The 14,999-nt window shown below is 35.5% G+C and overlaps 1 protein-coding gene across 2 annotated transcripts in view; it reads left to right on the forward strand.

Moving 5' to 3' along the window:
• Zbtb10 (zinc finger and BTB domain containing 10) overlaps positions 1-14,999 on the forward strand; it is a 41,145-nt gene that overhangs the window by 12,232 nt on the left and 13,914 nt on the right. For both annotated transcript variants that reach the window (XM_023561678.2, XM_063257492.1), the window contains one exon: positions 132-1,023. In XM_023561678.2, the coding sequence (XP_023417446.2) occupies positions 132-1,023 (892 nt within the window). The remainder of the gene's footprint in view (positions 1-131; positions 1,024-14,999) is intronic.

Genomic DNA, 14,999 nt, shown 5'->3' on the forward strand with positions numbered 1-14,999 from the left:
CAAAATGTATATAATTGCTAGTCCATATATTTGACTAATAGTTTTTTAAAAAAAACTTATGTGGATAATGATTTGTTTGCCTTGGATTGGGGGTCTAAAATGTAAATAAAATTTAATTTTTTCAATTACAGGAATCAGAAATACCAGCAGAAGAGGGATATTGTGACTTCAATAGTAGGCCAAATGAGAACTCTTATTGCTATCAGCTTCTTCGACAACTAGATGAACAGAGAAAGAAAGATATTCTTTGTGATGTCAGCATTGTGGTGAATGGAAAAATCTTTAAAGCTCACAAGAACATCCTGGTTGCAGGCAGCCGTTTCTTTAAGACTTTATATTGTGTCTCAAACAAAGACAGCCCTAACCAAAATAATACTACCCATTTAGATATTGCTTTAGTTCAAGGTTTTTCAGTCATCTTGGACTTCTTGTATTCTGGTAACCTGGTGCTCACTAGCCAAAATGCCATTGAAGTGATGACAGTGGCCAGCTACCTTCAGATGAGTGAAGTTGTTCATACTTGCCGAAATTTCATTAGAGATGCCTTAAATATAAGCATTAAATCAGAAGCTCCAGAGTCTGTAGTTGTGGACTATAACAATAGAAAATCAATCAATAGAGATGGTCTGTCTTCATCACGGGATCAAAAAATTGCCAGCTTTTGGGCCACACAGAATCTTACCAATTTGGCAAGTAATATAAAAATGGAAAATGATGACTCTAATGTCGACGAGGGCCAAATGGAAACCTTCCAAATGAGTGACAGTAACTGGACCCAGCATGGTTCTCCTGAATTGGCTGAAAATGAGTCTCCAGGTCAAGCAAAAGTATTTATTTGGAATAATATAGGTTCCCAGGGAATTCAAGAGACTGGCAAAACAAGGAGGAAAAACCAAACTACAAAGAGATTTGTTTATAATACACCACCCAGTAATGAAACAAATTTGGAAGATTCCTCAGTGATACAGCCACCTGTTGCTCATCCAGAAGAGAATAAGACCCTAACCATCAAGCAGGAACCAGGTAAGTACTGTATTGTATATACAAAGATGAGTGAAGTTGTTCATACTTGCTGAAATTTCCTTAGGGATGCCTTAAATATAAACATTACAAGTATATGCATCTCTGTATTTTGATTTTAGCTATAATTTCATTTTTGTTTTGAAACTGACACAGGGTCTCACTGTGTAGTCCATGTTGGCCTTGAATTTAGGCTGGCCTTGAACTAAGGATTACCTTGTGCCTCAGCCTCCTGAGTGCTGGGATTATAGACATTCACCACCACTCCCAGCCTAATTGGTTGTAATTGTGTATGTTCGGTGGGGGTAGGGGATCAGGGACTTGAGACAGGACCTTATTATGTAGTGAAAGCTGGCTGTATGTAACCCAAGTTATCCTCAAATTCATGATGATCTTCCTGCCTGAGTTTCTTAAGAACTAGAATTTCTCAGGTGTGTTTTAAAATAACATTTTAGGTTTTTTTTTTTTTTTAATTACAAAAGTAATGTGTAACACTGCCTGAATGTTTGTGGTAGGTTAAAGGGAGAAATCAGTCAAACAAAATCTCTGGTATATTTTGTCTTGAAATGTTTATGTGAGTTTCTCAAAAGTCATTAACCAATCTACATATACAAATGCTTCTTTAGATGAGGTTAGGTCTCCATAAACACAGCACAAGATGAAAGTAAAGGGGTTGGGGATTTAGCTCAGCAGGCATAAGTGCCTGCCTGGCAAGTGGGAGGTTGTGAGTTTGATTCCCAGTACCAAAAAAAAAAAAAAATTGCAACCAGCTTAAGAAAATAAAACGCACTTCCTACACAGTTTACTGAAGTCATAGCTTAGCCTAATCTACCTGAAAAGGACCCAGAACACTGTTAGCCTACCGTTGAACAATCTCATGTAATGCGAAAAATATTTTATAAGTGTTGAATATCTCATGAAATTTACTAAATTATGTACTGAAAGTGAAAACGAATTTTGTGTGTGTACACTTTTTGCAGCATCGTTCTCAGTTGGAAAAATTGAAGTCAAAGCATCGTAAGTTAGGCACTGTCTGTGAATTTCATTGCACAAGGCATAATGCAATTTCCTCATTTGCTCCTTTCCTCTGTTTTACAACTAGTGCAAGAAAAGGTAGAGCGTGTAATTGTAATATATAATTATTTGGTCATTTTGGAACATTTTTGAGATCTAGTTAATGTTCTGTCGCCCTCAGGTATTTAAACTTGTGTTTTATACAATTTTGGTAAGATTATTCTAATTTGTTTAGAGCTACCATTCTGTTCTTACCACAAATCTTAGAGAAGTTGGAATATTTTAGTTTGTCCACTGTCACCACTTCATTTTTGTTCTCTTTTGCAATGGTAAAAGAGGCTTCTAAGACCTTTTTCTTCCGTGTATTCCTAAAAAATGTGTACTGGAATCTTAGAATATCATATTGGTATTTTGATATTTGATTGAATGCTTGTTGAGCCTTAAAGCACTGTTTGGTGTTTGAGTTACTTGATGATGATCATCTGAGGATAGAGTACTTTCTGTTAAAAAGAATTACTGATTTTAATTCCCAAATGGCAAAATGGTTTTTCAGCTTTTTAAATTTAGGTTAGTTTAAATGGATAAAAATTTATGTAAAAAAAGCAGACGTATATAACAAGTACTAGATGTTGCTCTTATGCTTTATATCAAGTGTTTTACAATAAATGCTCCCAGGCAGTCTTGTTAAATAAAATATTAAGGGTAGAGCCTGTTAGCTGGTCCTTTTGTTTTGGCTTAATTTTATTATAGAAGACCTTACAAGAGTTCTCAGAAATAGAGCTGCATTGGCTTTCAGCTGATGGATTATTCTAGAATAGTAGAAACCCTGTAGTGTTTAAGTATACAGTATTACATACCTGCAGTTGCAGATGCACACACGGGAAATTTCCTTTAAAGAATAAGATATTTTGACAGTAGTTTGACAAAGCTAATTAGAGCTACTAACTCTATTAAAATTAGGTCTTTCTGTCTTTTTATTTTTCATCTTTTTGTTTTTCACTATGCAGTTCAGGCTGTCCTTGAACTCACTTTGTAACCCAAGCTAGCCTCAAACTTGCCGAGCTCCGGCCTATTAAAATTATGACCATCTATAATTGGAATGTTTTAATGTTATTAGAATGTTATTGGAAAGACAATAATTTTGAACCATAATGCATACTTCGAAAAAGGAGCAACACTACTAGCAATTTTGTTAGCATCTTAGCATCCTTATATCAGTAGTGTAGGTCTGACATAAATTATGGCATCCTTATAGTGTAGGTCTTTCATAAATTGTTGATTATCAGTTTATCTCTCTTGTAAAACACAGTTATGTCTTTATATCACTTACAGCACCTTGAGATCTTGCTTAAAGTCAGATTTGGTTTTATCGGCTACATTCCAACTGTGAAAGCTTTTTACAATTTTTTAATGCCTCTAAATACAATATTTGAGGGCAAAAAAAAAAAAATGGGTCTTAAGAAAGCATTATGGGCCACGGATTTAGCTCAGCGCCTGCCTGGCAAATGTGAGGTTCTAAGTTCATTCCCAGGTTTCCCCCACTCCCCCAAAAAAAGCACTATAGTTAAGGCATAATAAGTCATAGAACCAGGAGTTGGAAGATTTTTTTTACTGTGAAGGTGAAAAACTGGTGATACTTGGTTTTGCTGACCATGAGATCAGGTAATCAACTCTATCAGTTGTAATGGGACAGTAGTCATGAGCAAAATGTAAATGAATGTGAAGGTATTCCAATGAAACTATTTGGTGTGAAACTCCTCTTTTGTCTCTTCTGTCTTTCACAGACTGGCCTCAAACTCTTGATCCTCCTGCCTCCATTCCTGTAGTGCTAGAATTATAGGCCTGTGCTACCACATCTGGGAAAGATTTATTTTCTTAAGCAGTCTTTTGGTGTGTAGGGTGACCATTTTTTTAAAAATCCACTTTTATTTCAAGAAGAAGAAAAAATTTCAAAACACAGCTATCAGGACAACAATGGTACATACATTGTGCATTGCATGTCCAAGTCAGTCACTCAGACCACAAGACATCTGCATTTATTTGTCCAAACAGTACAAGCACAAACCTTTTTCTTCAGTGAACTCAGCCCTCTGAGTTCTCAGTAGTAGAACTATCTTAACTAACTATGATCTATACACTAGTGAGACAATACAGTGTTTACACATGCGTGTGTGATTTCACTTGAGTTATGACCTCAAGTTGCATCCATTTACCTATAAAAATCTCAAATTTGTCCTTCTTTATGGCTGTTACTCCATTGTATAAAAATATCTCTTCTTTTTTATCCATTCCTCAGTCAATGGGTATTTGGTTATTTCCAAGATTTAACTATTACAAATTGTGCTTCTATGAACATGGATGCACATATATCATGGTGGTATGATGTTTTAAATTATTCTGGGAAGTTACCCAAAAAGAGAATAGCTGGGTCAAATGGGACCTCCAATCCTAGTTTTTTGAGGAATCGCTCCACACTGATATCCATAGTGGTAGCACCAACAGTGGAGAAGGGTTCCTTTTTCTCCACAGCCCCTCCAGCATTTGTTATTGGTTGATTTCTTGGTACTAGCCATTCTTTCTGGGGTGAGGTGGAATCACTGTTATTTTAATTTGTGTCTCGAATGATTAGTGATGTTGAACATTTTTCATATGTTTATTTGCTGTTTGTATTTCATCTGAGAAGTGTATATTCATCAAATACTTTTTTCAGTTGGATTTTTAAATCTAGGAGGACTCATTTTTTTTTTTTTTTGAGTTCTTTATGTGTTCTCGATAATAATCCTTTGTCTGAGGAACACTTGGCAAACATTTTCTCCTACATTGTGGATTGTCTTTTCAGTAAGACGAGATCCCAGTTTTTGATTCTTTGTGACAGTTTCTGTGCAATTGGGGTTTTGTTCATACAGTCTTTGCCCACACCAGTGTCTTTAAGAGTTTTACCTATTCTATCTTCCATCAGATTTAATATTTCTGTTTTAATATTTAGATCTTTGATCCATTTCAAAGTTAGTTAGTCCTTGGTGAAAGATGTGGGTACAAGCTTACTCTTTGGCATGTGTAGGGCCAGTTTTTCCAGCACCTTTTTTTTTTTTTTTTTTTTTTTTTGGTCTTTTTGAGACAGGGTCTTGCTATGCAGTTCAGGCTGATCTTGGGCTCACTTTGTAGCCCAGGCTGGTCTCAAACTTGCAAACAGTTTTCCTGCCTCAGCCTCCCAAGTGCTGGGACTACAGGAGTGTGCGACCACACCTGGCAGCCAGCACCATTTATTAAAGAGATTTGCTTTCTTCCAGTGAGTTGGGTACTTTTGTCAAAGATAAGGTGACTTAGTGTGTCTGAGAGTTGTTTCTGCATTATCTAATCTGTTCCACTGATCTTCAGTTCTTTTTTTGCCAGTACCACACTGTTTTTATCACAGTAGCTTTATAGTATAATTTCAGGTCAAGGATTGTTGTGCTTGCCTTTGTTGCCCAGGATTGCATTTGCTATTCTAGTAGGGGGAGACCATTATTAAGAAATCATTTTATATTAGTGGAAATTTGCTTCTCCATAACTAATTCTGCTTTTGTTTGTCTTTTTGAGACAGGGTCTTGCTATGCAGTTCAGGCTAACCTTGAGCTCTTTGGGTTTTTTGGGTTTTAAATTTTTTTTATTTTAAAAATCAAAACAATAGAAATGATACAGAATTTTTAAAAAATTAACATTAGTTAATATATTTCATATTGTTATTTTAGAAGTAGTTGTTCAGATTATAAGATTTAGGCATGACAAAATTAGCCAGGCTGGTCTCGAATCTGTAGTAATCTTCCTGCCTCAGCCTCTGGAGTGCTGGGATTACAGGCATGTACCACAATGCCCAGCTTAATTCTGCCATTTGTGAGTACTATAATTTGAACCTGATCTCTAATCTCTGTATTCTACTTGGTAACCCTTAAAATATTAAGACATTAAAAGGTTTTCCTGAATTCCCGTTTTTCTAGGTTGTTATTTCTCCCCACCTTGTGAATACAAGGCATTGACTCTTTCTAGAAAAGGTCTAATGTGGAACATATAGTGTGCCAAGGTTAAGGCCTTTCCCAACATCATTTCACCAATAAAAAGTTTCACATTTAGTACCATCTCATTAAAACTTGCCATTAGCCACTAAATTGGTAGATTTGTCTTTTAAAATTGAGTCCCTCCCTTATTTTTTTTCCTGACACTGAAGTTTGTACCATAGGCCTAGAACATGCTGGGCCATATGTCTATGGTTTGTTTGTAAATCATAGCTTTAATAATGTTCTCTTGCTATATAATTTGGAAGTGTTGGCTGGTATTCAGATGCTTAATAAAAATTTTGATTGAGGAATAACGAAAACTCACAAAATCTAAAATCTGAGTAGTCAGACAGGGGGTCTTTAATGTGTTTTGATAATGTGAAAATTTTAAATCCTTGTCTTGATGGTTTCCAACCACGAAACACTGAATTAAATTATAGAATTATAACAGTATGTCCATGTAAGAGTCAATCAGAGCAAAGCAGGTGTTAATTCCAATTTTGATCTTTCGATACTTTGGGCATGGAATTTTGTTTTCTGAATCTAGATTTTTATATTTATATTGATCAAACAAGCAAATTGCACTTATTGAAAGTAATAGAATGGGGGCTGGGGATTTAGCTCAGTGGCATAAGCGCCTGCCTTGCAAACAGGCAGTCGTGAGTTCGATCCCTGGTACCGATAAAAAGACAAAAAAAAAAAAGTAATAGAATGTGTTACATGCTTACATACTTCATTTTGTACGGATTTTAATTTGACAGATTTCCAGAATACAGGTAAAAATTAGCAAAGAAATTTAGAAAGTGCTAGTTATGAATATATATAAGGTTGCCATAATTAAGTCTTCAATTGATCTTAACAATCAAGATATTAAGCAACTTTTATTTCAGAAGGAAGAAATCCATTCTGTAGGACAGCAAACTTCTTGATATTGACTGTTGAAACGTTCTCAAGTGAATTTTATAGTTGACACCATGTATTATAATGGGCAGTTTCTTTAAATGTTTCTAGTAAATGGCTGTAGTAGCTTATTACATACAGTGGTTTTCATCTTTTTGGGGGGAAGGTGGGATTGGGAAGAGTCATATTGTGTAATGTAGGCTGGCCTTGAACTCACTTACATAGCTAGCCCATGCTGACCTTAAACACTGCGGTCCTCCTACCTCAGCCTCTTGAGCGCTGGCATTACAGGCATGTGCCACCATGCCCAACAGTTTTTATCTTTGGTAAGAGTTGACATGCTTCTGTGTAGATAACTAATGTTTTTTTTTTTTTTCTTTCTTTCTTTTTTTTTTTTTTTTTTGTCTTTTTGAGACAGGGTCTTGATAGGCAGTTCAGGCTGGCTTTGAGCTCACTTTGTAGCCCAGGCTGGTCTCGAACTTCACAATGATCCTCCTGCTTCAGTCACCACGCCCAGCTGAGTAACGGTTTTTTTTTTTTTTTTCTTAATGCCACCCAAATATTCACATACAAGATAATTTTACTTGATCAGAAGCCAAGCAGTTCTTTTAAAATTTAAAGTTCCTGTCTCTCACCTTTACTTCTGATGAGACAAAACAGTTTTACAGCATTTGTTCATTTGTATTAAGCCTTACATGTAGAGTTGAAATCAAGTTTAAGCTCTTACATTTCCCATTTGTGTAATTTACCTTTTGGTTAAAAAGCATATGACGTAATATTTAGAAAGCAATTTTGAGAAAAATATTCAAACAGATGTAAGGAATCCTAATGGCATATATTGGAAGTAATTATTACAACTGTAGCAATATTTTTAATTATAGTTAGGTGCTAGTTATCTTCTACTGGTTTATGTGGGATTTTTTTTTTTTTTTTTGATTCCAGGGATCGAATTCACGACTGAGCACTTGCAAGGCAGGCACTCATGCCCCTGAACTAAATCCCCAGCCCCTGTTTTATGTTTTAGGTGATAATTGATGGTTGGTATTACTTTGGGGCAGGCAGAATTTTGAAGTACTTTCTAAATGATCATATTTTTAAAACACTTGAAGTTTTGAGAATAGGTTATCTGATTTAAGAACTTCTACTGTTTGAAGTATAGTGGATGAATGATTTTTTTAATTTTAAAAAAGGAAACAGTTTTGATAAAGGAGACTTGGGCTTTAGGCTAAGGTTTTTTTTGCGGGGGAGGTATCAGGGATTGAACTCAAAACCTTGTGCTGCTGAGCTAACCCCTGGTCCTTTAGGCTGTTTTGCCAATTAACTAGCCTTATGTATCTCCTCAAAGATCTTTCCAATTGGAAAGAAGTAAAACTTCAGGCTTATAGTTCTGAAACCATAAAGGTTATAAAACCACTAAGATTTTTGGAACTCATTTATAAAACTAGTTATTTAAAAAACATCTTTCAATGTAAATACTCATGTTTTGTGGTAGAAATGTTAATGTTTTGATTGTAGAGTGCTACCCAGATTTCACTACAGTGTTGTAGTTATTATTACTTTTTAAAAATTCTTCAATCTCCATTTCATCCTAGAGGACCTGGATTCCTATTTTTCTTAGCAAGTCCAGATTCTCAGTTAAATGTTTCAAGCATCCTTTTAGGATGACATATGCTGTAAAAGATGAACAAGTCAAAATGTTAAGTCATTTTCATTTGAAGTTTATAATTGGAAATTCAAAGGTCTGTTACAGATTTTAAAAGAAATAAGAGTTAATGAGGTTAAAATTAAATAAGTCTATTTCAAATATTTAAGTTTGTTTGGTTTGTTTTTTTTTTTTGAGAACAGGGTCTCTTGCTAAGTAGTCTAAGCTGGCCTCAAACTTGAGGTGATTCTCCTGCCTTAGCCTCTAACAGGTGTATGGCACCATGCCTGGCTTCAGTATTTAGGTTTTAATGGATGATAGTAATAGAATAGTCTGTCATCATTTTTCTATTCTCTTTAGTTTATTTTTTCTTATGCGGAAGCTAAAATAATGCAACTTGTAAGTAGAAGAGGGACTAGTAAGGAAGGATGAGAGGTAAAAGAAAGTAATTAGGAGGATAGATTCAAAGCCAGTATATACAGGGATAGAATTGTCACAGAGAAACTCATTAATCTGTACAACTAATGCACGTTAATGATTATAATTAAGCAAACTCTTAAAAGAATAATTATAGCAAAGGGTACAATGGGAAACCCCTAACTGCTCAGCAGAGTTAGAGAAGCTTGGTGAAGATTGCAGTAAGAGTTGGATCTTGTTCTGTATAGCACTGTAGTTTTCCAGGAGAGAAAGGAGGACAACATTCACTTCCAGGTGGCAGGAAATGAGAATATTGTAATTAGGAAAAAGAACAGGACTGTAGCAAGGCTGTGAGGTAGGTTAGGGTTCCTTTGTAATTATCTTTGTTATGTTATGGTAATGAATTGTGAATTTATTTTTGCATTTTAAAAATTTTATTGGTACATTTTGGGTGTATATATAGTGGTCACATTCATCATAGATAATTTGTACCTGTACATGATGTATCTTGTTTCTTTTTTTCTATTCTCCTCCCCTCCCTTCAATGCATTTTCCTCTGTTTACTTGTAAAAGCTGTTTCTGATTTTTTTTCTTTCCTTGTCCTTTCTTTCCTTTCCTTCTCTACCCCCCTCTGTTCCCCTTCTTACTGGAATATTTTGAATTGTGGGTTTTATTTTACAAACTGAAACAAGAGTTTTTTAAACTAGCCCCAGGCATGGTGGCACAGGCCTGTAGTCCCAGCACTTGGGAGACTGAGGTAGGAGGATTGCTGGGAGTTTGAGGCCACTGTGAGCCTAAATAGTGAGTTCAGTGCCAGCCTAGGCCTACATAGCGAGTTCAATGCCAGCCTGAACTACATAATGAGACCATGCCTCAAAAACAAAAAAAGTTTTTTAAACTAGATATTTGATTTGTTTATACCTAAGAATTTACATATTGGAGAACATTGCATGAATTTGAGGGTTGAACTGGTGAGACTTGTTAGGAATTATTTTTTGGCAGAAATAAGTCATTTTGAATAATACAAAGAAAAAGTTTATGAGGCCCAGTCTAAGTCAGTGCAGTTACTTGAGAGAATTAGTTTAAGAATGAAGGAAAAGTTAATGGCATGTTGTAGAGAGCTACAGGAACTGTGAGAGTGTGCATGGGTGTTTGTGTGTATGCACACATTTGTTAACTGGATTTACTGAAAGGGGAAAAATGAAAGGTACCTATTTATGAAAACAATAAGACATGCTTTTAGTTCTGAATGTGCAGAAGAGAAAAACTTGAATCTAGTTTATACAGTATTTATATGATAATGAAAGATGAAAAGTATTTCTGATAATATCTGTCATTTGAGAGTGCTACAATTGTATTTTAACAAAATTGGAAGAGCTGAGCATGGTGTTGCTGCACACCTATAATCCCAGCGTGCAGGAGGATCCAGGCCAGCCTGGGTCATGTGGAAGTTTCAAGGTCAGGCTAAACTATAGTGAGACCCTATCTCCAAAAGCTAAAAACAACAACAAAAAATATCTATACTTGCGTCATGCTTGAATTATTGAATCCTGAGACCCAAAAGTAGGTGGGGCGATTGTCTTTTTAACTCAGTCCTGTCAAATTCAGCCTTCACAGGTGAGTTACTGTAATTTACTTGGTATTTTCAATTACTAATATCACTTTTAAATGTTGCTATTATCTTCCATGTGAAAAAGCTACGTGAATATGCTTTTTTGGTAGACTGAAATTTATACCAGTCTTCTACTCTTCTCGTATTCATTGCTTGTTAATAACATTTAACATTTTTAAGTATGACATTTTTTACAAATTGCAGTACATGGATAATCAGAAAGAAACAAGTTTGAAGTTTAGAGTTTGTTTTACGAGAGACAAAAATGGGCCAGGTGTGGTAGTACAAGCCTGTAAGCCCAGCACTTTATAGAGATTGAAGCAGGAAAATCACTGTGAGTTTGAAGACCAGCCTAAACTGCATAGTGAAACACTGTCTCAAAAGACAGAAATGTATTGTTGTAAAGGACAATTATAGCCTAATATCTTGGTTCCATTAAGAACTAGAAAGACACAATGAGTGCTGGTTTAGCGTAGAGTGAAGATTTTTTTGTTGTTGTTGTTCATTTAGATAAATGTAGTACAGTATATGAGATATCACCCACTAAGAAATAATTTTGAGTATAATCCTGCACTCTCATTCCCAGGATTGCAAATTACCCAGATTTTTTGATTACCTGCTATGTATCAAGCCCTGCAACTTGGTGCTCCTGATAAACAAGAAGACAATGAAAATATATTTTCTAAACTGTGCAATTCTGTTACTAGCTTGTTATTTAACTTCACTGCACCTTAGTGTCCTTATAAATAAAGTCCAGGATACAAGTATTCCTACTATTACACAGATGGGTAGTAAAAGTTAAATGACATAATTTATGAGAGGACTTCACTGGTGGATGTAAAATTTTGTTTTCGTTTTGAGGGGGCTGCTGTTAATTTGTAAAGGTAGAGTAAATTAACAGATTGTTTAACATTTAGTTCTGGTCATTTAAATAGTATATTCCACACATAGTGCTCCTAATCAGGTTATTTTAACTGTCATACTGTGAAACTAATATTTTAAGAAATCTTTAGGACAGTTTCTGCCTATTGCAAAGAAATACTAAAAAGTATTTAAAGTTTAAATAAAGTGATATCTCGTAGTGGGATTTTCACTACCCCAAAATCAAGTCTTTTATTTTGTAACCCTGTTATTTCATTTCATTCATATTTAATCCTGTAATTTTAGAGAAAAAGGTGATGACTGAGAGTTACTGTCATGCTTCCTAGTAAAGAAAAATTCATTCCTGTGTCAAATGAGTTTGTTGGTTGGCCTCTATATTCATAGCAGCATAATCATAAATTGCTCAATGCTTTGCCTGGTTTTGAATGAGGTTAAAAAGAGAAATAAATACTGATCCGTAAATCAAGCATGCTGTTGATGAAAACTTGAGTCAGCCAGGAAGAGCCCACCTATTTTGAGTTATCTTTTTTATTTATATCAAAACCAAGTAGTTGGTGCCTTTCAGAAGAGAGAGAGTATAATTTGCTACCTGTATTATGGGTATGCTTTTGTTTTTGAGGGGAAATACGGTACAGGAAAAGGAAAAATGTATTTGCTCTTTAGTAAGCTTTTGAAAAGAAATTCTGTGCTTAGCATCTATGGTACGATTAAATTCTAATGCTTTAGGTTGAGAGAGCAAATACATGCTTCTTGTAAGAAGTAGTTGATAAAAGCCTTTAGCAAGTCTCTGTAGACTGTTACTAGAATAGAAATGCCATCTGTTTACATACCCTTTTTCCCCAGAGATTAAGAAACCTAGTAGTTTGGGTGTTTTAAATGGGTACCCACATACACACCTTCTGGTGGTATTACTGGGAGTTGAACCAAGGGCCTCATGCATGTGTGCTGGGCAAGCACTCTGCAGCCCGTTTTTGTTTTTTTTTTTTAATTGTATTTTGAAACAGTCTTGTTAAATTGGCCAGGCTAGACTCAATCCATGTTATCCTATTGCCTCTACCTTCTGAGTAAGGGGGATTATAGACATGCCCCACCATGCCTGTCTGAATTTTATTTTCCAACTTAACTTTTTAAGAAAACAAAGCCACTAAATTTCAGTAAAATATTTTCAGTTTATGGGTTTATTTTAGTGTAATTAGAGACTAAAAAATTGAGAAATTATTTTTCAAGTACTTGTTGAGACTAAGCTTTATTTAATAATACAAAGTGCAAAAAGCAAAATGTTCTTTTTTTAATAAAAAGGTATATTATGTTCATAGTATGGAAGCTTTAATTTTTTAAAATCAATACTTCCCAAATCAGTCTACAGATTTAATGTAGTCCTAATCAAAATGTCAGTAAGGCACAATAGTCAGGTAAGTACTATCTGCACTGTTACTTTTTTTTTTTTTAATACTGAGTCTCACCATGTAGTTAGGCCAGCCTTGAACTCACTGTGTATCCTAGGCTGGCATAGAACTTGCAGCAGTCCTCTGGCCTCCTATCTCAGCCTCCCCAGTGCTGGGATTGATTACATCTGACTTGTTTTATATCCTTTTTTTTTTGGTCTTTTTCCTTTTTATCGGTACCAGGGATCGAACTCACGACTGCCTGCTAGCAAGGCAGGCGCTTATGCCGCTGAGCTAAATCCCCAGCCCCGTTTTATATCCTTTTGATAGTTAAATTCCTCAAAAAGATTATCTGTATTGTATCTATTATCTGTCTTCTTCTGTTCAAAACTTCATCATCCTTGATTGTTTCTGTTTGTCCCATTTCACTGGGATTTTTTGTTTGTTTTTATGGAATGAGGCTCTGGGAGTTGAACCTTAGGGCCTTCACACTGAGCTACACTCCCAACCCTGTTTAAAAGGTTTTTTTTTGGGGGGGGGGGTACCAGGGAACATAAAACATTTTTATTTTGAGACAAGATTCTCCTGATGGCTGTGTTGCCCAAGCTGGGTTTAAACTTTGGCCTTCCTGTTTTAGCCTGCCTTCATGCTTAGATTATGCTAGTGCTCTCATGCCCAGCATCTGGGTGCTTTTTGAATGAAATAAAAGTAATACATATTTTCATTTCTCATGTAATTCTAGGCAGCATTAACAAAATAGACTACTTTTTCCCTGAAAGACTTACTCATCTTTTTCTAGCTCATTAAATGCTAGAGTTCTTCAATATACTTCAATAGTCTTTCTTTTTTTCATTATTTCATCTGCTCACTGCTATGGTATTGTTGCTGTTAATATCCTGACAAATCAGACATTTTTCCAACTCAAATGCCAGAGCTGTAAAATTTTTCTACTTGAAAAACTTGAAAAAATTTGCTGTAAAATTTTTCTACTTGAAAACTAAAATTAAAAAAATTAGGTCAGATGTCTTTTTACCTACCATTTTTATAGTAGAACTCTACTTAACCTAATAAACATCAGAGTCATTAAAAGGCTTGTTTTGTTTTGCTTTTTAGAAGGCTTGCTAAAATACAGATTTCTGAGCCTCATCTCCAAATCAATTTGGTAGGTCTAGGGCAGGCCCGAGAATTTCCTTGGCACAACAAGGTTCCCTAATAATGCTGATATAGAAAATTTGAGACTACATTAACAGGCAAAATGACCTGGTTGACTGCTGAGAAGTGGCAGAGCTGGAATTTAAACTTAGCACCCCACCTGGGTCTCTCTAGTGTATCACAAACCCTGTTTTGTTCACCACTAACACATCATATTACCCCTGTCTGGCTTACCTCCTTGGCTTCATTTCCTACCTTTAGTACAGTATATTCTAGATTCCCTCTTTACCTTATCCCCCTTCCTCCAGCATTCAGTGTGCAGTCAAGCCCAGCTCTACTCTCCCACAAGTAGTCTTAAATTCACCCACTTTCACCCTTTGCCATTGTCATAAAAAAAAAAAAATCAAGGCCACCCTCAACCCTTGTCTGCATTGCTGAAATAACTGGCCTACCTGCCTCTCTTCATACTCCTTCAATTCATTATAGCCACAGCAATAAGTAGTTCTTTTAAAAGGCAAATGAGTTAAAACATTTAATTTGTTAAAATTCTTTAATGCAGCCAGGTGTGGTGATGCACACCTGTAATCCCATCTTTTCAGAAATTTAGGCAGGAAAGGCAACCTGGAGAATTTAGCAAAGCCTTATCTCAAAAATAAAAAGGGATAGGGATGTAGTTCAGTGCTCCCTTAGCTCAGTCCCTAGTATTATTAAAAAATAGATCTGTATCCTTTTATCCCCTCTGAAAAAATGGTCAAGTCCTTACCACGTTGTGCAAGACTTGGTATGACCTACTATGCATAGTTGACCACCATTTTATATTATTACATTTTCATAATCATGTAATTCTACTGTCCTCTAGTGCAGTGCCAAAGTTGTTTGGTGATTTTGAGGCTTTATAACTATACATGAGAACCATTGCTGTGTGAAGTTCCTTTGTATTG

Source organism: Cavia porcellus, unplaced genomic scaffold (assembly GCF_034190915.1).
Source record: "Cavia porcellus strain 051 isolate PalLab524CR breed Dunkin Hartley unplaced genomic scaffold, mCavPor4.1 scaffold_10, whole genome shotgun sequence".
NCBI classification, from domain to species: Eukaryota; Metazoa; Chordata; class Mammalia; order Rodentia; family Caviidae; genus Cavia; species Cavia porcellus.